The 24,754-nt window shown below is 41.0% G+C and overlaps 1 protein-coding gene across 7 annotated transcripts in view; it reads left to right on the forward strand.

Moving 5' to 3' along the window:
• enox2 (ecto-NOX disulfide-thiol exchanger 2) overlaps positions 1-24,754 on the forward strand; it is a 175,031-nt gene that overhangs the window by 44,927 nt on the left and 105,350 nt on the right. For 2 of the 7 annotated variants that reach the window (XM_084549316.1, XM_084549318.1), the window contains exon 1: positions 125-275. The exons of the other annotated variants lie outside the window; for them this stretch is intronic. In XM_084549316.1, coding sequence (XP_084405442.1) covers positions 254-275 — 22 coding nt within the window. In that variant the 5' untranslated portion in view covers positions 125-253. Of the gene's footprint in view, positions 1-124; positions 276-24,754 lie in introns of those variants that run through there. 7 annotated transcript variants of the gene reach the window in all.

The raw sequence follows: 24,754 nt of genomic DNA on the forward strand, positions 1-24,754 counted from the left end.
ATCGAACTAGTATTCCGCTTCAGTCGCGCACCGGGCGCGTCGTGAGGGCGGGCTCGCCTGCCGTAGCTAAAAGGTCCCGCTTCGACTGGCTGCTCTCATTGCAGTCCAGTCTGCCGAGCGGAGCGGACTGACTGAGCCGCAAAGCCCCGTCTCCATTCACGGATTTTTTTATTTTTTTTTTTAAATTTTACCTCGTACACTCCGTCCCACGGCACAGGACCGACAAGGAATCGCACATTTCTCTGTGTGGACAATGTTTCTCTTGCAGTACACAGGTAACGGGTTTTCAAGTTTTTATCCCACTCCGTTCATTTGGCGTCTTCTCTCCGTTAATTTATATATATATTTTTTTAAATCCACACACACCGACTCTCTGTACTTATGTTGCTGGAGGCTACAGTGTATCACCGCACGAGTTATGCGGCACATTTTGACGCTCATCTTTATGTTATTTGATTCAACTTCTAACTGCAAGCTCGGAGATTTCCATGCCGCGTTTAGACACTAAAGTGTCGGGCGTGTGCCAGCTGTTGAGACCGCAGCATAAGAAGGGCGATGCGTTGCTTTCTTCTGCGCGTCTCAGCATTTGATGTTGTGCCTTGTGGTGATATATGATCAACAGTAATTCCTTGCTCTTGTTTACGCTTGCCCGTCAGTGTAGTAGGCACGATCCATCGCTATAGCCTCCACTATCACACGCCTGCCGATGCTGTTTATGGATGGAAGTTTTCAGCCCGATCAATGCTACTGAATATATTTCCACATGCCATTCAGCCAGGTTTCTGTTAGACGTGAGAGGAGCATCCTTTTAGTGTACACGGCCCTATCTTGCAGGGGCTTGCGAGTTGTTTGATCTACAGATACAAGTTGTTTTTGGTTCCTTTACTGCGACGTCCGACATTTCCGTGGCATTTATTCCCGACTCGGGCGAAACGCGGAAAGCTGCCCTGCTCTTTGTTTTTCTCTCTGGGCTCTCAGGATCTAATTAAGCGAAGATGATGTTTGAACCCTCACATTAACCTGCTTACTCTGCTTTATTCTGCCACTCTGTTCACCAGCTTCCTCTGTTTATAGTCATGGTAAATTTACCTCAGATGTCCCACAGCTTTTTGCTGTTGTCTGTGTGTTCATAGCTTAATTGCTGCTTTCCCTAAGCTCATAAAAGCAATGACTTGTCAAAGATTAGTCTCATGGTATTAATTTGCTATATTCTTAGTGCTCTGAGTGGGCAGCTAGGGTTCCTACCCCATATGCAAAATATTTTGCAATATATTCTTTTTAACATTTTAGAAAGGGCTTTCCTGTCTCCTTAAAGGGCAACTGAAATACTTCAGGCCAGTGTTTAAATGTCTCATGAAAGTACTTTCTAAGCTTCCTCAGTGCATTGATTAAAATATAATCAATATATAATAATGCATGAGGTACAGCATGCATAAAACAAACAAGGAGTTCACATGATCTGAAAAACAACCTTTCTTCAGTGGGTGAAAATGTATTTCTTGCGCTTCCCTGATTGAAAGGTTTTTGTTTCTCGCTTATGCCGTCATTTATCTTGCACAGACAGAAAGGATCAGTTCCCCTCTCCTCTATTTCCTTTCCCTTTCCAGAGGCGCAAACATGCTCTGAATCAAATTGAGTGAATGGAGGTCGAGTGCCTCCCTATGACCACTGGGAGAGAAAAGGTCCATCAGGCCCTGTGGCAGCTATTTACCTCCACACTGCTGTAGTCCTCTCTGATCAACCGCCAGAGCATCTTTAGATTGGCTTTAATGGCGCAAGGGAGGGGGGGCACTTTGCTTAGATCTGTCAGAGAGAAGAGATTTAAAGGTTGTGCTCAAAGAGAGTCCTTAAATGTTTCAGCTCTCTTTGGCATAGGATGATAGCACTGCAGAACAAATTAAGACTGAATACAGAGCAGGCCGCTGTATAATACCAGGAGATTTGGCAACTTTGGAAACTCTCAAATTTTAATTGGTTGCTGCATGACAATTTGTGGTTTCGTAAGTGGGATTTTCGTAGCAGTGGCAGTCGAGAAAAAAGAAAAAACATAGTGAAAATGTGAGTCATAGATTACTTGCAAATGTTCAGCTTAATGAAACCAACCATCTCAATGAGAGCTAAACTTTATTTCTAGGAATATATTAGCATATGAAACTCTCCTGTCTTTTTGGTCATATAAAATGAAGCCTCTGTCTCAGCCCTTCAAAAGCATAAATTGCTACAGCGACAAACAGACTGGGATCCAACTAAATCCAACACTAGGCTATTTATTCACATTTGCTGGACTAACTTAACATAAACACAGTGCTATTGATTATAGTTGAACTGATGCATGCCTGCTTAACAGAAGTGATTATTTTAATTATTCATTAAAGTCTCGAAACAGAATAAGTATAATCAAGTAATTGTAGACTAGATCATTTACTTATCTTTAGGAACTTCAGCTGTAGGAACTTCAGTTTCATCCACGCCCGTGATAATCTCCCACAGCTATTTACTGACTCAGCCTGCCCATCGGTATTCTGCTCCGCTGTTGTCACCTGACTGCTCAAAGCTGAACTGACAGACAGGTTGGAAGCTCTTTAGATTACTGATGAGGAAAGTTTTTGCATTCAGAAGTCTGAATGCCACTTGGCGATGTGTCTGTTGTGGTCTGTTAGTTAAATACAGCTAGTGAGGACTGTCCTGCTCCTGTGAATGCCACTGATATGGCACATGCAAATGAGAGTTTGGGGAGCCTTCATATCCTCCACTGTTTTGACATCAAATGCTCGTTTGTAACAACCCGGATGCAGCCTAAAAACAGACTGGATGGCAAGTCAGTCCCAGGGTACAGGCAGTATTTTCGCTGCATTCAGACTGGGTTGGAGGAAGAAATGTATGGAAATGCACAGAATAGCTTATTGTGCAAAATTGCAGCCAACAATCAAAAATCTATAGAAGAGGCTATGGCTTTGGCAAATCCAGTTTTAGTCAGTGGGCTAGGCTAAATAACAGAAACACCAGCAACACAAACTACACCCTCCAAAATGATCATACAGTTGAATTTCCAAACTTTCTGATGCTGAATTGAATATTATAACAGTCATAAAGGGGGAGTTAATGCTGTTATGTTAGAATGCATATGTTTTTACGAGTGTACTTAATGTTTCGGCAAGTGAGTATAATTGCTAAAAGGCAATATATTTATTATATTCCTAAAGGAAAGACGATCAGTTAATGTATTACAATATTAGTACTTTTCTCATTAGCCTTGTGACATTTGTTAAATGTTTGCCTTAAGCTGCAGCTTGTGGATTTTTCCATGCTGCCCAAAAGATTGCCCTCCACATTTAGACCTGTGTACTCTCGTGCCAAAGTGCACCAATTAGATGCATATAATTTCTGCCAAAATTTCTCATTCTCCCACTATAGCCCCAGAAATGCTACGCACTGATCCCTAAATATTTTTTTCTCCTAAACGCGCCCATATTGTTTAGCTTACATAAATGGAAATATTATTTTCTGTACTCCCCAGTTTGACAATTGCTTATTTGTATTATCTAATATAAATTAATCTTGTTTTTTTAAAGTGTTGCTGCTTCTCGTCAGAGGAACCTTTAAAAAGAATAACACTGCTTTGTGTTTCTTCAATGAGCAATGCGCTCTGAAAAATGAAAGCTAGAGCAGATGTTGTTGAGGTTGGTGTGTTTCAGTGTGTTTCAACTCATCTAAAGGAAAACATCTTCCCCAGTCCCTATTTGTGGAAAGTGCTGTGGAAAAGTCAGCTCTTTGTCCTGAAACAGCCATTCATTAGCAACACTTTACAAAGCTCCCAATGGCAAAATGATGTCTGCACATCACTTTTTACAATATGCTTAGCTGATTTTTGTCAAGTCACTCCAGCACACCATCTGTTAGGCTGATGTTTGTGACTGTCGGTGTGATAATTTGATGTTTGATTGCCTCACCGCTGGTCTTAAACCTCTGTAGCAGCTTAATAGCTAGATGATGATTGCTGTTAATTCTGGTGTGTGATGTTTACTTGTATTTTGCCCTCTAGAAAACCCATTTGACTTAGTCTAATTGTTTAGCTGTTGAATTACCACAGCAGTGTTACAGAGAAACTAAAAACTGTTCTGGTTAAAGAAATGTAGTGTATATTAGCCTGTGTGGAAGATCCCTTGGAGGATCAGCAGTGTTGGCAGCAGCAGCAATACAACCTGCCATCTGGTAGTGAGGAGCTAAGAGATCTTGGCAGCCTGAAGGCAACCAAGTCAGGGGCTCCAACCATATCACTGACAGAGTTCTTCATTTCTAATCACTTTCAAGATAAGCAACCACACAGGGAACCTTGAAATTGAAGGTAAGGACTTTGCAACAGCAAGTTCAGGAGCTACATGAAAGATGAAGTGAGCCATCAGCCTTATTCTGCATTACTGTACTGTATGTGAGCAGTGTGTGAGACGGGATTGGGGCTGCAGCTCTGCTGTGTTAAACCCAGCTGACAGTCCCTTTGAGACGAGAAGAAAAGAGAAGCAGTCTGAAGAAGCTGGATTATGCTGTACACCAGGGAGCTGCTGTACAACTTTTCCTCTATTTTCATAACTTCTCTCAAAAACATAATGAACAGCTCAGTCTTCTACACTGGTCTCTACACTCTGTGTAATCTTAATCCCATGGGTGTTGGTGTTAGCTAAAACTAACATGTCCTTTACTTTTGGTAATATTTGCCATATTTGAACTAAGAGCTCCTATCCCCGTACTCTACCTGGTTAATTCTCATACACACCCAGTAATCCACTCACATTAATTCACTTGTACTAAATCAATACCAGCCCTTTTATACCAGTTAATCATTGTCTGGGTTTACATGGGTTTACATGGTGACCTCTCTTCAGAATAGAACAGTCATGCTATATTAACTCTATGAGCGTCATTTGTACACTACGGTCAAGCATGACCAACTACACGCTCAAGTAAGTCTTACTTGAGCGTGTAGTTGACGTTGTTGAATCTGTCATCCATTTAAAGTTTATTGCTGAAACGAATGTATGTGATTGACTGACGCATCATTGGAGCAGTGAATCCAGTTCATATTTCATATGTACAGTATACACCCATCAGCTACAACATTATGACCCCCACCCCATAGCAATGACACTCCTTGATGGCAGCAGCCATCCCCAGCAGGATGCAGTCTGACACAGACACACACACAAAAACGCTTTAGGAACAACTCAAAAAAACATGAAGAACAGCACAAGGAGTTGACCTGGCCTCCAAATTCACTAGATCCCAAACTGATCAAGTATCTGTGGGATGATCCACAGAGGCCCCTCCTCTCAACCCATAGGACCCAAAGGCCCCCACTAACAACATCCTGTTGGCAGACACCACAGGACACTGTCAGAAGACCCATCATTCTCTGATGAGTCACAACTGTTTTGGAGGCACTTTATTAGGCAGGTGGTTTTAATGATGTGGCTGATTGGTGTATATGTCTGTATTGTAGCTACAAGTGTCAAGGCATCACATTGCTCCTTCATATTGCCAGCTTCCATTGAAAATAAATTGTGGCCCGTTGCTTTTTGTCACTATTGCAAACATAGCATTAGGATTATTCAAATTAGGAGCACAAAGGTTAGAGTCTCAAAAGTAACTGTATAGTAGCTTCAGAGATATAACAATAATGGTATCATTAGTGTTGTACCTAAATACTAGAGCTCATTAGCTTCTGCAATAAACAGCCAGAAGGGTGCCTGACCTGGCGCCGGTAGACTTGTATAGTGCTGCAAAACATGTCTTTTATGACTGTAATGATGTATAAGCTCCTTCGACATGACGAGAAGAGGAGAGCAGGAGAACAAACATTAGCTCAGCAAAGTTTGCTAGCTACGATGGTCTGGATGGTACAATACAGTGCTGACAACGTTCATTTGAGTTTTTATGCTTTTTGTGCCATGTTAGCCAGTTTCAAGCTGCATGTTTGACACACTGCCTTTGTCTTGTAGTCCTTCAGTTTAAAGTGTTCCCACACGGTACATGTTTTTGCTTGAAAAGCTAAGGTCAACTAAAATATTCATGTTCAACTCTAGGAGCAACTTTTACTGTTGTTATTTTGTTTCAGGTAATGAATGACATACAGCTGTAACTTCAGCATGGGTTACTCTAACTTTCTATCTGTTGTTGTTCTGACTACTAATGTTTGTTGCCTGTAAGGTACTCCTAGGATGACATTTGGTTAATTTGTGGAGCTTGGGTTCAGTCAGAACTGTGGGAATGTCTTTGTAAAATATAATCTTAACTTCACAGCTGAGCTAGAGGAATTGTGCTTACACATGTGTGTTACTGGAGTTGTGAGGAAAATCTAAAGTACAGGGACAAGTGTCATTATAATGTGCAGGACAGGTACCAGAGGACAACTGGTTGAAACAGAAACAAAAATAAGATACTTTGCCAGAATAATCCTGAGTTTTACGTTTTACCGGGGCATTTCTTTCTCCTTATCCCGCAGCTCCAAAGGAAGCACCTGAGGGTAGCAAAACGTGTGGCATGATGGATCACCAGAGGGATGTAGGTCACCAATGTTGTACATCTCTGAAGTTACTGGTGTCCACTGCTACTTCAGAGATTATATTAGGATAATTTTTTTGCCTTGGTGCTAGATGATAAATTGAGCCACTAACTTTACCTGTTAGGTAGCAGTTACTTTTTATATGTATTGTCTTCTTTGAATAAAATAATGGCTTTATTGGTGACAAACTAAGATTTATCGCATCGACCCTAACCCCTAACCCTTTGTTACTTTGCTACTGTCCTAGCAATCTATTGTTGTGTAGGAGTTGACTCTCTCGGCCGAAACCTGTTCCTCCAAACACTGATATGTTGAACATTTCCCTCATAGCTGGGACTGTGGTTCAGTGGTTTGGACCAGAGAACAGGGGTGTCCACAGAGATTGCTTGTCTGGAAAGCAGCCATCACTCCACTGTAATAGAGACTGAGAGCCCAGATTTATAAGGCTCTTACTTTAGAAAGAAGGAATCGCTTTAGGGGGGAAGTGGCTTGAAAACAAAATGATACCAGAATGGATGGACAGAATGTAACCAAGAATGCATTATTAATATGGTAGCAGAGGTTCTCTGTGTTCTTTCTGTCATATGAGGGCATTTTGCCCCTCAGTGAAAGTCTGAAGGAATAACAGAAGGTGCTTTCATAGGCTGGTTGGTTGAATAGGTCTGGAAGGCTATTAAGTTCATATTGTAAACCATGTTTACATGGGAATATAGCTCCCGGTGGAAATACAGCTAACTTGGGGTAACCAAGGAATTTTCCATTTGCAGGAGGCCTATTTTGTGGTGAATTTTCTTTGGGGTGTTTTTTCCCCATTTTGCATCAACAAACTCTCACTCACAGAAACTTTTCATAGCGGTGGAGAAAAAAAAGAAAACGTATCTGAAATGTCACTAAAACAGCTCTGAAAGGTTTGGTGTTTGAGCTCAAAGGAAGCCCTGTACTTGCATGCACTGAGCCTGGCTTGAGTCAGACCCCTGGTGCCGGATAAATGCTGGGCTTTTTCTGCACTCAGCACATCTTACCGGCCAATATTAGTTCTGTATCATTTTTTTCTCCCTCTCTCTGAGGAATGAGAGGTCAGCATTTATGGGAGGATGATACAACACTAGTGTAACATTTTTACCAGGGAATGGGGAGCCGTTTCCAGTCGGGTTCTTTAAATTATAGCTCTGTCTATTTTGGAACATTGGAATGCAAGTTGAGGTCGGCATTTGGTTGAACTTAAGAGCTCTCTCTGTGACATTATCATGGCCAGTTGAACTGAGGACAAACACACAGGAGGCTTAACTTAACAATAAGATCCTTGACTTCCATTGTCTCTTGGTGTTTTTCAGATAAATACATATTGTATATGCCCCATATTCTGGACTGCAGGTTGCATATCACAAATGGAGTTGATGCTTAACCCCTCATGACATTGCTCATTGAATCCATCCCATCTTTTTTGCTACAAATCTACAGTAATGATTATCAGTGGTAGAGATGTAACGATATGAAAATATGATATCACGGTTATTGTGACCAAAATTATCACGGTTATCAATATTATCACGGTATTGTTAGATGTGTTCAAAATGTTCAAAAAGTACTGTTTTTTTACTGGGGGGGGGGGGGTCTCTGGAGCGCAGGTGGCTTCAGCCATGTTTTCACAGGACAGACAGTCAGTGTTGCCAACTCCTCAGTAAGGAAAGTAGCTATTGGATGTCCTAAAAGTCGCTAGAAGTCACTAAATGGCGTCATCGGCTAATTTGCATAATTTGTCATTTGGATGTAATTGTGATGGACGCTAAAAAAAAAACTAAATATGTTTAGAACTACAAATGAACATTCTTCTGTTGATTCTTGGTTGTTGTTTTTTTTTAATTTTTTTTTTGCCATTGAAATAGGCCATCACCTCTCAGAATAATTTCATGATGCTTTGCCTAGCCACACAAAATTAATTTTGTCCTTTTTCCGGGATTGGTATTGGCAAAGTGACTCTAAAGAGACACTCTGGCAGAGTAACTTAAGTTTTTTTTTTTTTAGTTTTAGTTTTCTTAAGTTTGGTTTAGTTTCTAACCGTATGCTCCACTTAGGAGCCTACAACAAGTCACAATAAAACATGCATTTTTTTTGCCATAACTAGAACATTTTTAACATTTTTTGTATAAACGGTTTTAACTTGAGAAAATTAACAATCTAAATGGATTATTATTTTATTATTTATTTTAGTGTGATAGTGAAGAAACATTTACATCCCGCTCTGTAAACGAGGGCGCGATCAGCGGCAGCTTTGCGCATGCGCCATTCGTTTGCAGTCTGGACGCGGAGTGGCGTGGGTCTCCTCTCTGCTCTGTCTGCTGCTGCGCGGGGCGACTGTGAGACTGACCGCCTGTGAGTGCTTTGGCACGGGAGAGGGGCTCACGGCAGCACCCGCTGCTTGTTGAGGACAGTAACTGAACCGATATGTGCTTTCACATCAGTCTCCAAGAACCAGAAAAGTCTCCAATAACACCAGAAAAAGTCGCTAGATTTGTCGCTAGTCGCTTTTGACAAAAAAATAAAAAACAAATAAAAGTCGGCAAGAGGATTTGAAAGTCGCTGGATTTGGCGAGAAAGTCGCCAAGTTGGCAACGCTGCAGACAGTGCAAACTGCGCATGCACGCCCGCTTCTGAGAGAGTGCCGTTCAGGTGCCGCTGCTTCAGGAAATGAGCAGTATCACTGAATTTTTCGGTAATCACTTGCATGGTTTTAACAATAATTAAAATTTGAAACGGTAGTACTAACCGTCAGGAATTTTACCGCGGTTTATCGTCATACCGGTAATCGTTACATCCCTAATCAGTGGTCAGCGTTTAATGTTCCACAAGCACTATGTCTCAGCCATTGACTACTTTGCCAGTAGTCAGTACATGTTCGTTTTTAATATGAACAGCTGTCCTCTATTGAGGTAATACCAGGGGTGGCTGAATGAGATCCTTTAGCACACCATTAGTCTTGTTTTCTGTAAAAACAGCACACATTCTTGCTATTCATTACCCCTTGTTTAAGAAAGCGCCACTAGTAGTTGTGGCTAAAGCTCAAATTACGCTGCTAGCCCTCAGGCAAGTGTCACTGAACTTTCTGGGGATAATGTGAAACAGGCAGTCAGGGGAAACGCTGAGGGAACTGGCGGCGAGAGCCATGTGAACTGCCGCTGCACCAGTTTGGCTCGTATTTGAGATCATCAAAAATCTTTAAGTGAAAGCTATAAAAATGAGGAAATGGAGTGCACTTTTAGCACATGTCCCATAAAATAATTTATGTTACTACACTGGATGTCGCGTTCGATCCCACTCATGTATCACTCGCTGCTGCCACTATTCCTAGTTTCATGGCCATAGGGTAAAGCACTGTGCTTCTTGTTAAATGTGATCATTTTCTGTATCCCGTTTAAGATAAACAACACTTCAAATTAACGTTCTACTTCCTGTGTACAACTCCCACGATCTTAGACCAAAACTTTGAAATGAAGTGACTATAAACAAGATACTTAGGTCTGTGACGCTTGTTGATCATTCCTTCTTTGTTTATGCCAGCAAACTAAACTAACTTTAGTGTTTTGGCTTCACATGAGACCGTCCACCATCCTCTACTGCTGTGAATCAGTATGGACATTTAAATGAGATGCTGAGTGTTGTCCACAGTGGAGGCTGTGGCCTTAAGGACATATGCTGACAACAGCTGACTTAACATCATGGCACTGAACGCAGCCATTACAGAGAGGGAGGTAATTGGATTCACAAATCAGCCATGGCTGCAGGTTTATAGTGGCACTGGCCTTTATGGGTCATATTTCAGATGCTGGTGGGCAGTTTGTCAGAGGGGGCTTGGTGGTAACGATAAACTGGTTCATGATATAGAGAGAGGGAGAATCAGGGGACCATCTCAACTTCCTTTTTCCTTCAGAGAAATACATCCTGAAACGTAGAACCCAAATAAGATCTTGTCAAATATTATAGATCTTAGCTGGAGTAGAGAGAAATATGATGCATGTTTTTTTTTTTTTTACTTTTCTGGAAATTGTACCTTCATCACCTTGACCTTAGTTTCTTGATTTGTGCTCCTCTTAAGCACTTCTTCGATACGTATCTGTCTACCCATTTGGTTGCTGCCTCCCTTGAAGGCAAATAAAATGTCACCTATGTAATGGGGAGGCCAGTGATGAAGTGAGTGCATGTTTGAGGGAGTGGGTGGGAGGAATAGCTAAGGAGAATCCCTTCACTGTCTTCTCCTCTCAATGAGCTGAAACATACTGCAGGTCCTCAGTCACACTTTGTGTACTTGTCCCAACAGAAGTCAAGGGGGTGGATCGATATGAAGATTAATTATTGTGTCCAGGTTGACGGTTGCAGCAACAACCTGCGTTTTTCAGGTCTCCAGTGAGTGCCCAAATGCTTCCCTTTCTGAGGAGCGCTGAGCTTTAGCTTGTTAGTGTGGTCTCTGGACCGAAGCTGCGCTGAGAGAAAATTGGACCAGGCTCTAGGGGTAACAGGCGGAGGCTCAGTGCAGCTCAGCTCAGCACCACCAACATTCAAACCAGGGGTCCCACGGCATTTTCTAGGCTTTATAGAACCTCCTGGAAATCAGGTATTAGGTTAACTGTTCTCTTAGGTATCAGAAGGGTACCCTGTAGGCTATAGTCTAATGATTGCTTTTTCTCTTGAGCTCCCTGCCTTAAAATGAATGTGTAAAAATATTTATCGGTTTATAATGATTAAGATAGGAATATTTATGCCGCAGTGCATTAGGTCTGCTTGTCTATGTGGGGATCATTCACTAGGTTTGTGCAATTCATTATTGTGTCTCTGCATTGATGCATGTTGATATATTGTGTCTTGAAATGTCCCTTATGTCATACCAATAAATCAACACCATGCGTTCGGTTGTAGGCCTCAACTGTCTAGGCTGGGAAAAATGACAGAATGATATTATATTCCCACCCTGAAGGCGCATTTTAGTGTGTTAAAGATGTGTCACAATATCAAATGAGCGTTAATCAGTAACATTCAGGTATCTATAGCAGATGAATTGAAACTGAAAAATGATTATATCCCTCAAACCAATCCCTGTTTAGATAAAAAAAAAAAAATGTTGATGATGATACAAGACACATGTTAAAACAACATGAATCCCTTGAGTCATCCCCACCCTGTTGAAAGATTTATACTTCCTTGTATGTTTCATATATCCTCAAAATATAGTCATGCTATGGAATTGATTTTCATTGATCTCTTGCTTTTAACAATGTGTCCTTCACCGCTTTCAACTACAGTAGGCTGTAGCAGAGTCGACTGGGAACGAAATGTCGGTGAAAATATTCTAATTATGGTTTAAAGGTTGGCCACAACAATACACCTGTCCAAATTTCATACTCTAACCCGTGTTATTCAGAGCAGCCACAAAGCACACGTCTGATTCATTGACTCTATCTGAAGATGCATGAACGTCATCCATAGGATTCCTGAAGAGTGGTTTTGATGCTCAATGTGGGCGACTCTGGCTAGTGCAGTTTTGGCAGTGCCTTATTCCCCCTAAGCACCAGCTAATTCAAAAATATGCAAAGAGGTGGAGCATGAGTGGATGGCACCAAGGCAGACTGCTAGCAACCTTAGATGGCCTCCATCACTTAAAGCGATGGAGTTATATAAAAACTGAACCCTGTGTTGTGATAATTGGGTAAATTGGCTATAGTTTTTTGTACCAGGCTGTAAACAAGGAAGGTCTGTAGGGATTGACTTGCTTTTGAAGTCAGCCTCAATGTGGTGCAATTTTTGGAACATCCACGTCAGCTTCATTTTTCAGCTCCAGAGGTTGCCGTTTGCTTTGACTCGGGGTCAGTGAGGATGTTAAATATGTAAGTTATGCAGGGGAACCAGTCAATAATATAGGTTTTTGATCTGCTGGTCTCTCACTTCTTGGTCTGTTCAAAATTTATTAGAATGACAGTACAGCAACATGCTGCTAAAGTTTCTTAATACTTAACAGGGAGATAGATGGTGTCTGTTATAAGTTCTTCAATGTATTTAGCCCTAAAATATTTTTCTTGATAGAGACACACTCGATTTGACATCATCAGTGTTAAAGGGGAGCCTCAGTCCTTTTCAGAATTTCACATTGTGTTGTGGTTATTTCCCAGTTGCAAGGCGTCGTGTTAGTCACACTCCGTTGCACAGAAACAGAAAAAAAATAAAATTGTGCTGGAACTTTGAGACCCAGCACTCATCTCTACTCGCCAGTTCGCTCACAATCCCACTTTCCAATCACTGCTTGGAATGAAGTTGTCAGCACTAACAACTGTGAGAACAGCTGATTGTGTGTTTGCGCACACACACACACACTTGAAGGATTTGTGAGTTTGCTCTGTCTGTATGGAAATGTGTACCGCTGAGACTGAAAGAACTACACATCAATCCTCTGCTTCTTTTGGGATCTTTCAGAGATGAAAGAATTATAGCATGGAAGTAACTGTCTTTATATATCAGACAGTTGGCTAGTCATTAAGCGTTTGGCCTATACGACGATAAGAAATCCTTTAAAATGATAGTAGTTATTTCCTGAAGGCTTGTTTTGTCCAACAGTCCAAAACTTCTATCATTCATCTATCAAGACTCGGAGACTAGGAAATCTCTACAGCAGAGCATTAACACACACAATGGGGTTGTCCGTTAGCTCACCCGTTTGAGTAGACAGCCTGTGAACTAATGCCATGGTCCTCACTGCAGTGAGAGAAATAAATCTCTATTCACAGCCGAAGATTTAGAGATTTTAATTCTGCTTTTTTATTACATAACTTAGACTGCACGTTGTGGCTGTTCAGAGGATGAGGAATACGCTAACAGACGGTTAAGTTGTTACACCCATACGCAGAGACTAGCGCTGCAGCTGACGTGCACCTCCCCAGAAATGTAACTACGCGCCACGGCGACGCAGAGCGCAAGGGCTGTGATTGGTCCGCTTGGTGGTAGCGTATTTCCGCCTTAGTATTTCCGGCTGCTTCTCCATCTCTGCAATTTTCGAATAGACTGTATGGATCAATAAAGATGGAACACGCCAAGGAAAGGTTAACTGAGGAGGCTTAGAGTTACAAACGTTTGCATGACTCGTCTTCGGCGGAATTTTGGTGAAAGTTTCAGTCGCCATTGTTGAAAGTGAAGCAGGTAGTGGAAATTGAAGCAGGAAGTAGAAACAAAAATTAACCCGACTAGCAAAAAAGACACGGCGCTGACTAGCGTTTGGGTGGTGTTTTTACAGAGCGAGTCAGACTGATGAGCGCACAAGTATAAGTGGCTCGCATCGATATTGGCTACGCGCATAGGTCATGGCGTCTATGTCCCGTAGAGGTATAAACTCCGCTTAAGAGTCTGACAGCTGCTGAAGATTTTAGAAGGTGACTGATAAACATCAGCGAGCAAATTCAAGATAATGTCCCCTACATGATTTTTAAGTATAAAATGATCAGTCATTGCCATCTCGTGCTTGTCACACCCTTTCTTTCCTCTTTCCTATCTTGTCACTTTAGTCATTAATAACAGTGTGACTACAGTCCCCACTCTGTCTCCTCTGATGAGTGATGGATGGATGGATGGCACGAAGAGAGACACAGAGAACAAAGACTGGACAAAGGAGTGAAGCCAGGCTTAACCAAATCATAGCCTCTGGAGCTATATCCTGTTGCATGATCTATGGGCTTCATTTGTTTGTGCTGTTTTGGTAATTAAACAGGGGAGGCCCACTCAGTGGAATCTGGCTCTTGGCTTAGTTTTCTCTCCCCTAATCTTCCCATAAAACCAGATAATTAATGGTGGAATGGCAGGAGTGCCCGCAGTCCTTCTGTTAATGGAAGGGATTCGTCTTGTTTACTCAACTTACTCCTCATGTCTTTATTCAGAGCTCGGCCGGGGTGTCAGGGTGTGGTGGCAGAAGACATCGAGATTTGGCCTTTGTCCAGACATCTAATGGCAGATGACATCGGTGACAAATTCTGGCGCAGACAGGAATATTCTCAGCGAGGATTTATCCCTCCTCCTAATTGTCTGACTTGATCACAACTGTCTGTTTTAAAGACATCTTAAATGGATTATGAGCGTGCTAAACGTTCAAGCACTGGATTTATCTTTTCAATTTATTTATTCAACAGATCAGCACAATTTATGTGAGGAGTCTTGTTAATTTTATTTCATGTTTTTTATTGAGAACATTAACGGATATGGTCTGTGATCCTTACGGGCTCATTACTAGTGAATAAATATACAATATGCAATGATTTAAAAAGAAAGAATACATAAAGTTGTACACAGCCGTGAACAGAAGTTTTTTTTTTTTCCAAAGAAGTAGAGTATGTGTGGCTTCTTCTGGCTTAATACACAATCGTTATTGAAGTAATTCACTATGTATTTCTAATAGGTTTTTGGACAGTAATAGCATTCTGTTGAATAAAGGAAGAAGCTATACCAGGGTCTGACAACAATATCTCTTCACATAAAGAATTCATTGTTGGTTTTGGTCTTTACATGGTTTTTGTTCACTGCAAAAATAGAAAAAATAGTGCTGAACTTGTTCTTGAAAGATAGCCTGTAGAGTTTGACTCCTGTATTGTTTACATCCCTGTTCAATGGCAAGCAGTCTTCCTTTTGCTTACCTTTGTTATCACATTGCTTGGTTTCTTGTCACGTTAACACCACCTGTAGATCAGTAGAGTGTCTGTGTATGCTGTCACTTGTGTGCATTGTGCAGCATGAGGTGCAGATACAAGATAAACAAGACAGGAGCCCACTCTCTGGTGCTATACTGGATGTCAGCGCTAATATCAACAAATCTGATCTGTATTCATCGTCGGTTAATAAAGTGTTGGGATTAGCGTAAGCTGTCACGTATAGGAGCTGGACATGAGAGCTATACCCATGGTTGAAGTGTCCCTGTGGGCAACTTGCTGCTCAAATCTCCCCTGAAGCATTATTTTGACAAAGGCTTTTAAAGAGATCTGCTGTCAGCGTCAGCCTCCTGACCAGACCCTCATTAAACAGCATCTCCAGCAAAGGGAACAAGCGCGGTGGGGACTCCTCTTCAGCAGCACTCAAGAGAAAATGCCGTACTAACTGCAGATTAATTTCAGAAAGGGGGATTCATGGGTGAGAACAAGATGAGGAGTGAGTGACGTGCCACGCAAATTGTTATGAATGTGGTTTCAAGGGAGAAATGAATCCCTGGGAGCTACTTGAAGAGGTAAACAGAGCAATATGGGGATGAAAGATAGTCCCATGCTAAGTTGTTTGAGGATTTAGTTAAATTGTCTTTGCACACATAGGTCTGTACATCCTGACTCCAACCAGGTCCTTGAGTACTTGTGAAGGACATGCCACTTGGACAGTTTACAAGCAGAAAAGGTTAAGCAACTGTTCAGAGAGCTGGCTCTAAAACAATGACAGGCTTCTGAATGATTTCTAAACTGGGGACTCTTGACATCTTAGAGATCTGGAGGATATTTCTCTGTTGTAAAGTGCCCTCGAGATCAGCTTAGACGGGGGGGGAAAAAGTTACTTATTTTTCGCTTACTGTCCTGTCATTGTACAGCTCTGATTACAGCTGAGACACTAATTTCAAACGTGCCTGGTTGGCGTGAGTTAGTGGAAACTGCACTGGACGGCATTTGGAGCTGACCCTAGCAAAGTCAGCTCAGACGCGACAACTCTTCTTCTTTTTCAAACAAATTTTCTGTTAAATATTCAGCTTTTTTGTTAGATCTCTAGTCGGTAAAGGAAAAAAACCCAGAGTGAAATGCTTCTAATGACAAAGCAGAGTTACCTTGATGTCCCTTTAGTAGCAGTTGTTGGGTATCATCCGATGATCAGCAGCAGAATTGACGATTAAGTTATTCGTGTTATTTTTTACTTGATTTCTTAATCTCATCTTTTCTTTAAATATCATGTGAAAGCTCAAAATGAGCTACTGAAAAGATCGTAAGCGAAAATTTCTTATGCCGCGTTTGTCCCTTGCAAACCATTAAGCAGGTTTCACTTCACAACAGCATATTGCGCATACTGTGTATATGGTAAACCTGGCTTCTCGATCTTTCATCATCCTCATTCCAGAGATAAAGAGGCATCATCATTAATTAGTGATCTTGTGATGATCCTTTGAGGAATTCAGACCAATGGTATGGAACTGGGTCTTGTAGTGGAGACAGGATTAGGGTTCTGCTGTGGTCCATCATCCAGAAATAGCACAAGCTGTCGGCTGGCTGCTCAGGGACGGCGTGGTTACTGGAGGGCTGCAGGGTATTTAGAGGTCTGTCCATGTTTGAGTTTCATTAAGGCTGGTTCTATATAATGAAAAGTCAATGCTAATCTGCCTGTAAATCTCCTGCAAATCACTAATGCATCAGTAGATTATCACGTCTGTCCTTTGAAATCCATTCCCGCGTTCCAAAAGGTTCAGACTGTTGCACCTGTTTGACATGCCTGAAGCAATTTCAGTGTTCCAGCAATATTAAAACATTTTAGTCACGTTTATAGACTTAAGGAGAGCCCCTGCAACACACACACAAACAGTTTTCTGTTAGTTGGTAACACTCATAAGTTATCATATATTGTTTTTGATGATAATCAGTTTTCTGTCGCTGTTTGAGCTTTGAGTTTTTTTGCACAGTGACTGGGTTGCTAGTGCTCTGGCCAGGCCGAGCTTCTAGCATCCTCACCGCTCAAGCCAGAATTAACTTGGGTATGACTTTCACACATCTGGGGTCGTAACGGCGGGCCGCCACCCATTGACGGTACAACAGTACAGTTGTGTATAAATGAGACTGCATGACTCTGTAGAAAGACAACAACCTAACTGGAGCTGATTGTCCCCACATTACTGTTGCCAACAGCAGAAGTTTTGTGTAACGTTTTTTGAGATTTTCCTCTAACACATGGAAGTGTAAAATAACAGGCGATGGAGGAAAATGTGACAATAAAGCAGTGCCAAAGTTTACGCATAAGGATGATTTGCGACTTAGATTTTTACTTCAGGAAAGCAGGAAGAAACAAAGGCCTGCAATTAGTAGTACAAAGCAACACTAGTAATGTCATTTAAGGACAATACCCTGGCCACATATCAAGGAACAGTCACAGTGTCATGTTGTCTTTATTTCTTCTGTGAAATACTGTAGGGTGTTATCATTGCTTCCAGATATCAGAGTTCATTTAAATGTCAAATATGTATAATTCATGATCTACATAATACATGAGAAATCATCAGATGCAAAAAAAAAAAAAAAATTACAAGGTTTAGAGTGAGCACGGCAGCTGCTTCTCCCGTTGCACAAGTACTCCATTGATTGAGAAGGAGATTGCAATTGATTGAGAAAGAGACTGAAGCACTCCAGTTAAAATCACGCCCTTGCTCTCCTATTTCAATGATAATGCATTGTGCAAGAGTAAGCAAGGCTCTGTGGCAAGCCAGCAAGTTTATCTTTGTTGAAAACATGTTGAAGAATAGTTGCACAAATACAAGCGGGTGCACACCAGCAATTTGCTAAAAGTTTTTCTTTTTTTTTTTTTTTTAACATACTCAGAAGCGAATTGCATTTGTAACACATGTGCACAGTAGCCTACTGATATACTGGTATTAAGTTTACCAATTTTGTACTTGGTTTTTGTGCATTGTGATGTGCTGCAGGAGACTTCAGAGAGATCTGCAGAACTTTTCACCCTGTCGCGTATCTTTTTCTTCCCCATCTCATAGATGTTTCACTTCTCGCTGAAAGTTTTTTTTTGTCCTTAATCTTATGGAGACAAACTTGAAAAAGTTGTCAGTACAGGCTATACAATATCAAATCAAGGAAATGCTGCACTGTGAACTGTGATTCTGATACTAGAAAGCGTCCTCCCTCTAATACATTATCTAATGCATTAGATCTCTTAGGGGATCTATACTTCAAATGGAAGTGGGACTCTTTATTCATTACTTTGGTTGACTGGCCTCTGCTGGGCTTGGATGCTTTCTCTATAGCTGCTTAAGTGTGATCTATAAACTTCCTAATTGCCTTTGTCCTGATCTCCTTCATGACCAGGCCATTTAGTGTCTGCAGAGGTCATTTCCTGTCCTATTTCTGTAGTATTCATCAGAAAGACTTTGCCACTGCAAAGTGAAGCGCTGTAGAAGATATCATTGCAGTATTATCATTTAGTTTATCTGGTAAATGATCAAAAGCTAGCCCCTTGAGAGATGGCATGGAATGTGCAAACAGCTGGAAATGTAGAAGTGATTTCAGAAAGGCCAGCAGATGGTTAGCTGAGCACTCAAGGCTGCCACGCTACATTTGTGCTCCACAGCTCATGCACTATGTCTGAATGAGAAGGGAAATTGTCGATTAGCTGTGGAAATGTTTGTCTATGTCAAGCTGGAACTCTGGGAACTAAAGGAGCATTGACTCTGACTTTATCTTTGCACATTTTCATTGACAGTGTGAGATTGACTCAACACTTGAATGTAGAGTGAACATATTGCTCTTCATCCTCCAGTTTTGACCTGCCGCTAACTAGCTGACAGTCTTTTTAAAACGATTGTGGTCTCATTATAACTGAATCTAAGAGGCTTGTCCCTTTTGGCAGTGAACAAATTAAGTAGCAGATTCTTCAGACAGCTGATACTCTGTTGTTTAGTTTCTCGCTCTACTAAAGGTACATAAAAATAGGATTTGCGTGTTTTGAGATACATTTGCAGTGTTACTATTGACTTTGACAAATTGCACTAAAGCATGGGTAGTCAAAACACTCTGTAAAAAATAACAGATAGCTCGGTTTATTTACAGTACAGCCAGCTTTTAGAGCAACCACTTAAGATTTATATTTCAAAAAGCAGTTTTGGCTTCCGCACAAAGACACCAGCCACAAACTGTGTTTTATAATGGCTCTTCTTGGCACAGGGAGATGAGCGGTGAGGAGACTGATTTGACAAAGTAAAGCTGTGATCGAACATCGGTGGGTAGATGTGAGCACCCTTTCTTGAGTAGCAGCCTGCAGATTTAGAGTGTTATGACACCGTTTGAACTTGAGTTTTATAAATAATGTTATTAACAGTCTCAAGACAAATTTTTGTAAGGTATACATTAGGCCAGCAAGTCGTTCTGTGTCTCTTCCTCTATTCCCATTTTGAAGTGTTTTATTTCTGTATATTCAATTTACAAGTACACAAAACTGCAAAAAGCTGAAAATGCTCTTGCAGAAGAACCTGAATTAAATCTTTTAGCAGATAATAAAAAAGCAGTATTACAGATTGATTATAGATTGTCTCTTACTTACGCTATTTTGCTGAGTATGGTCTAAACATCAACCTAGCATACTTGTTTTTGGTGTGCTGTTGCCATTTTGTTTTTAGAATTTGTTGTGTTACTATTCTTTCTAGGGTGGCATAATTAGCTAGTGAAGTTTGCACCAGGGATAACGTTACAAAGATTGTTCACTTTACCGTTTGTCACTATGTCTCTGTCTTTAAACAAGTCAGAGCCTGGCTTTAGCGTGCATCAGTGGAAACCCAAGGCATTTGAATAAATCAAATAAATCAGTGTGCCTAAGTGGGTGTTTACTTGACTGAGTGCAACCTATTGTGACCCCAGCTGCTCCCAGCCTCCCCAAAGTAAAACAAAGATGTTTTGCGCTCTTGTGCCTCACTCTGGCTATTTGCTTTATTTATGCTTTAAATTTAAGCGTGGCAGCTTTTGGAATAGATTCTCTCTGACTTGTTCTCTGGTCATTACAGGAGGAGGTTTCTCTTGCTTCACTGAATAATTCCTTCTGGCACACGAAAACCCTCTTTGCCACAAACACCTTCTCTCCCATTTTCCGGTGACAAAACAGCAAGAGATTTCAGACAATGAGTGCTGACATTTCCTGCCACAGGGTCCATTAGCATTCTCATGTGTGACTAAATATTGTTTTTTGCACTCAAAGCTCCAAATGTTAGCATCTCTGTACATAGTGAGGGAAAAACAGGATAAAAATTCAGAGCTGGAATAAATCTAGGCTATGTTTACGTGAAAAATATTTTTTTCAACCCTGTCGGAAAAGAAATCGAATCCAACTTAACTGTTTACTGGGACTCTAAATAAGATGATCTGATAATAGCCATGTGCTGAAATGCCCCAAAACATCAGTCAGAATATAACATTCTGACATCTGCAACACTTCATTCAGTAGAGGTAAACTAAAGACTTCTGTGTCCCTGCTCAATTTAAATCCTGCTTCACTCATCTTTTCAAGCGTCTGCTGTTTTGCTACCTCCATGATTCTCGTTATTACCTCATGTGTGGGAAACATGCACAGACAGAATGCATTTATACCAGGCAGAGACAAACGAGCAGATCAAGTGTTTACATGATCATTAGACATGTATATTATCTTATTCTAAGGACTGTCAAAAAGGTTTACACCACCCCTCTCAATCCAATTCCAATCTTCCTCACAGCTGGGCCAGTCTTTGTCTTTGTTTTGATTTGACTTTTATACTATATACTATGCTTATGTCCATGTAAGTGTAGCCAAAGAAGCCACTCAACTCATCATCACAACGTACACTGATCAGGCATAACATTATGACGACCTTCCCAATATTTTATAGGTCTCCCTTGTGCCTCCAAAACAGTTGTTACTCATCAGAGAATGGACATGGGCCTTCTGAGGGTGTCCTGTGGTGTCTGGCAACAGAATGTTGTTAGTAGAGGCCTTTGGGCACTATGGGTTGAGGCTGTTGTTATCAAGGAGTGTCATTGCTATGGGGTGGGGGTGTCTGGTCTGGTCTGGGTGGGTGGTACATGTCTAAGTAACATCCACATGAATGCCAGGTCCAAAAGTTTCCCAGCAGAACATTGGATTGTGACAAGATGGTCAATGTTATTTACTTCTCCTGTCAGTGGTCCTCATGTAATGCCTGATTGGTGTATGTGGGCTTATCAAACAGTGGTGATCTAAAGAAAGACACTACTGTGATGTATCTTTGGAGGTGCTGTAGAAGTGTTTTGGAGCTCATCCACTCCATCTCATTATTGTTTACAAATCCCCCAAATTTGTGAACAAAGGACAAAAGGGGAAATAAACACACGCCTTCAGATGATTACATATAGGTTGCAAAGAGGCTCACAGCTTATCCATTTTTCTGAGACAAAAGAAAGAAAAGAGAGCGGTCTTACACAACTAAATGTAGCCACAGGCTTGAAACAAACTAGTTTTATAAACTGTAATTAGACCATGGTTAAAGCTGAAAGTGTTCATAGTTGTTGCTTAGGGATTCAAAGAAAGGTCAAATAGCTTAGTGTCATACAGAGTGGAAATGCACAATGAATCGCACAAATTGACATATTGACATTAGCTTACACACAGTCTTTCCAAGACGCCATTCATGATGTGGCACTTGGCTGTACAAAGAAAGAACATAAGAAGTATTTGTGTAAAGAATGAAAAAGAGACCCAGATAGACTTGCTTTAATTGCTTTGTCCAGCTCCTCATCTTCAGAGTACTTAAGTTAGTTTCCCATTTGAACCTATTTTTATCCAATTATTTTGTGTGTATTCATCATTATTCCATAAAACTCATTGCTAGCGCAACAGACTCTTCCAAAAACATCTACCTTAACACTGTATGACTTGGATTCAGTTGCACCATTTCTTCTTCATCCACAAGTGGAGGCATATAAATAGACACGACTTAAATAGCTGCCACTAGACTGCCTATAGAAAGGAGCGGTGACAAGTGAAATCAAAGCCAAGTGAACCACATAATATCATTGATCCCCACACACGCTATACCATGTTCCCAGCTGTCAAGTTTGGAGCAGAGATTCAGATTAGTTTTCACAGAAACTGTTGCAACTATAACAAATGAAAGCAAAATCACTTGTATGCTAATTGGCAGATATATCAATGCGGCGTGTGTGTCCCTGTTAGATCGTGATCAGCATCAGTTTTCACTGTGTGGACCAGAATTCAGAGCTTAGACTCCTAAAGAATGACAAGTAGCCATCTGGTAATTCTTCTCCCCAGACCTCTATGGTAGCTACATCCCAAAATAGCATCAAAGGCAAAAAATTGTCTTTTGAAAATGGGCTGTAGCATCTAGAGCTAGAGAGATCTCACTTGATTTGTCACTCAGGGGGTCTGACGCATTTGGATCCAGATTCAGTTGTTTCAGGGAGGAGGGAGGAAGCTGCATGCGCAAGACAAACAACACAAACAACTAAGGAGCACTTTTTGCAAGTATTAATTGACACACAGGGGAATAAGGCCTCTTATCTGCTCTCCTCGAAACTAAGTACAGCCTCTGGGATGTTCTGAAGCGTACTGACAAGGTGTGGGCGTGCTTAAAACATGATGCGTAAAAGAAATCTGTTCAGTTGTCACACCAGCTGAGACAAAAAAAGTGAATTATTTGGAATGGGCATTAGTTGATTTAGCCAAATGATTCTGCTCTGCATACTTTTTTGTAACCTGTTACTATTATTACTGGCGTCAACTTTATCCCCTGTGACTAAATTTTCTTGGAGAAAATAATTAATCAAGAAAGAAGGAATTACAATTATGCTGCCCTGAACACTTTGGGTCAAAACATTGTTTTAAAAAAAATTACTGCAATCAATACTCTAGTGACCCTTTAACCCAAGGCAAAGCAGTACGGACAAATGAGCCGGAAAATGAGAGAATGAACTTGAACGAGAGAATAGAATTGGCGCTAGATTGCACTAGGTTTACACTTTTTTATCTAACATCTTTTAGTTTGAGCCTTTTGGGAGTTGGCAAACATGGACATTAACAATCAACAGTTATGACTTAATTTTAAACTTTATAATAAACACTGATTCTTTTATGTATTGTTCTCCCTTTCCTTTGTCCAATTTATTATAATAAATCAATATTAAATCCAATATACACAGATCAGCAATAACATGACCACCTTCCTAATATTGTGTAGGTCTCCCTTGTGCCTCCAAAACAGTTGTGACTCATCAGTGAATGGACATGGGCCTTCTGAGGGTGTCCTGTGGTGTCTGGCAACAGAATGTTGTTAGTGGGGGCCTTTGGGTCCTATGGGTTGAGGGGAGGGGCCTCTGTGGATCATCCAGCAGATAATTGATCAGTTTGGGATCTAGTGAATTTGGAGGCCAGGTCAACACCTTGTGCTGTTCTTCATGTGCTTTTTAGTTGTTCCTAAATTGTTTTGTTCTGGGGATGGCTGCTGCCATCAAGCAGTGTCATTGCTATGGGGTGGGGGTGCCTGGTCTGGTCTAGGTGGGTGGTACATGTCCAAGTAACATCCACATGAATGCCAGGTCCAAAAGTTTCCCAGCAGAACATTGTATTGTCACAAGACGGTCGAGGTTATTTACTTCTTCTGTCAGTGATTTTAATGTTGTGGCTGATCGATGTGTAATATATTAAGTCTTCTTCAGATTTAGATATTGAAAATGTCCTTTAGAACCTTTACAAATATTGTAGGTGAACAAAGAGCTACTGAAAGACAAAAGGTAAAAGGTTGGAGCTGGGTACATCTTGCTGCTTTTAAAAGCTTGTGTCAGCGACGGCAGCTGCTCATCATAAATCTGTCGTGTCCTCTGTTTCAGTCCATTCCGTCACAAGTATAATATATAGGTGGCCTGAACCAAATTATAGTGCAGCTGAGATTTCAGAGCACGCAAGAACATGCTGGAAATGGTGGATGGCAGATGAGAGAGAGTAGAAAAGCATAATTAACAGAACCCTGCATTTGAGCAGACAGATGGGAGAAAACAAGAGGTGGTATTAAATAAAATGGCTGTTAATGGTCAAGCAGGCAGTGCCAAAAAAAATGGTCATGTACTGGTAGTGATGTTGATTCTTACTTTTAAGGAACACCCATGTTTTCTTTAGTCTGTCGCAAGACTACTATTTTTTAGCTGCTTATTTTGAATGTGGTATGCCAACGAGTGTACAGTATATGTAACCTGGGACCTTAGAGAGTTTCGAGGCAAATCTTTTGATGTGAAAGAACTTACAATGTCGAGCCAAGTGTCCTTTAAAGGTGGCCATTCACAGCCGTTTGTGTGCATACTCGGACACAGACACATCTCTCTTAGCGTGCCAGCGTTGAGGTACGTTGGAGCCAGAGAATGGGTCGTTTGCCAATTTTCTGGAACATAAATCACATCAACATAGGCTGGATGTTTTTCT

This window comes from Chelon labrosus (assembly GCF_963514085.1).
Source record: "Chelon labrosus genome assembly, chromosome: 8".
In the NCBI taxonomy this organism is placed as follows: domain Eukaryota; kingdom Metazoa; phylum Chordata; class Actinopteri; order Mugiliformes; family Mugilidae; genus Chelon; species Chelon labrosus.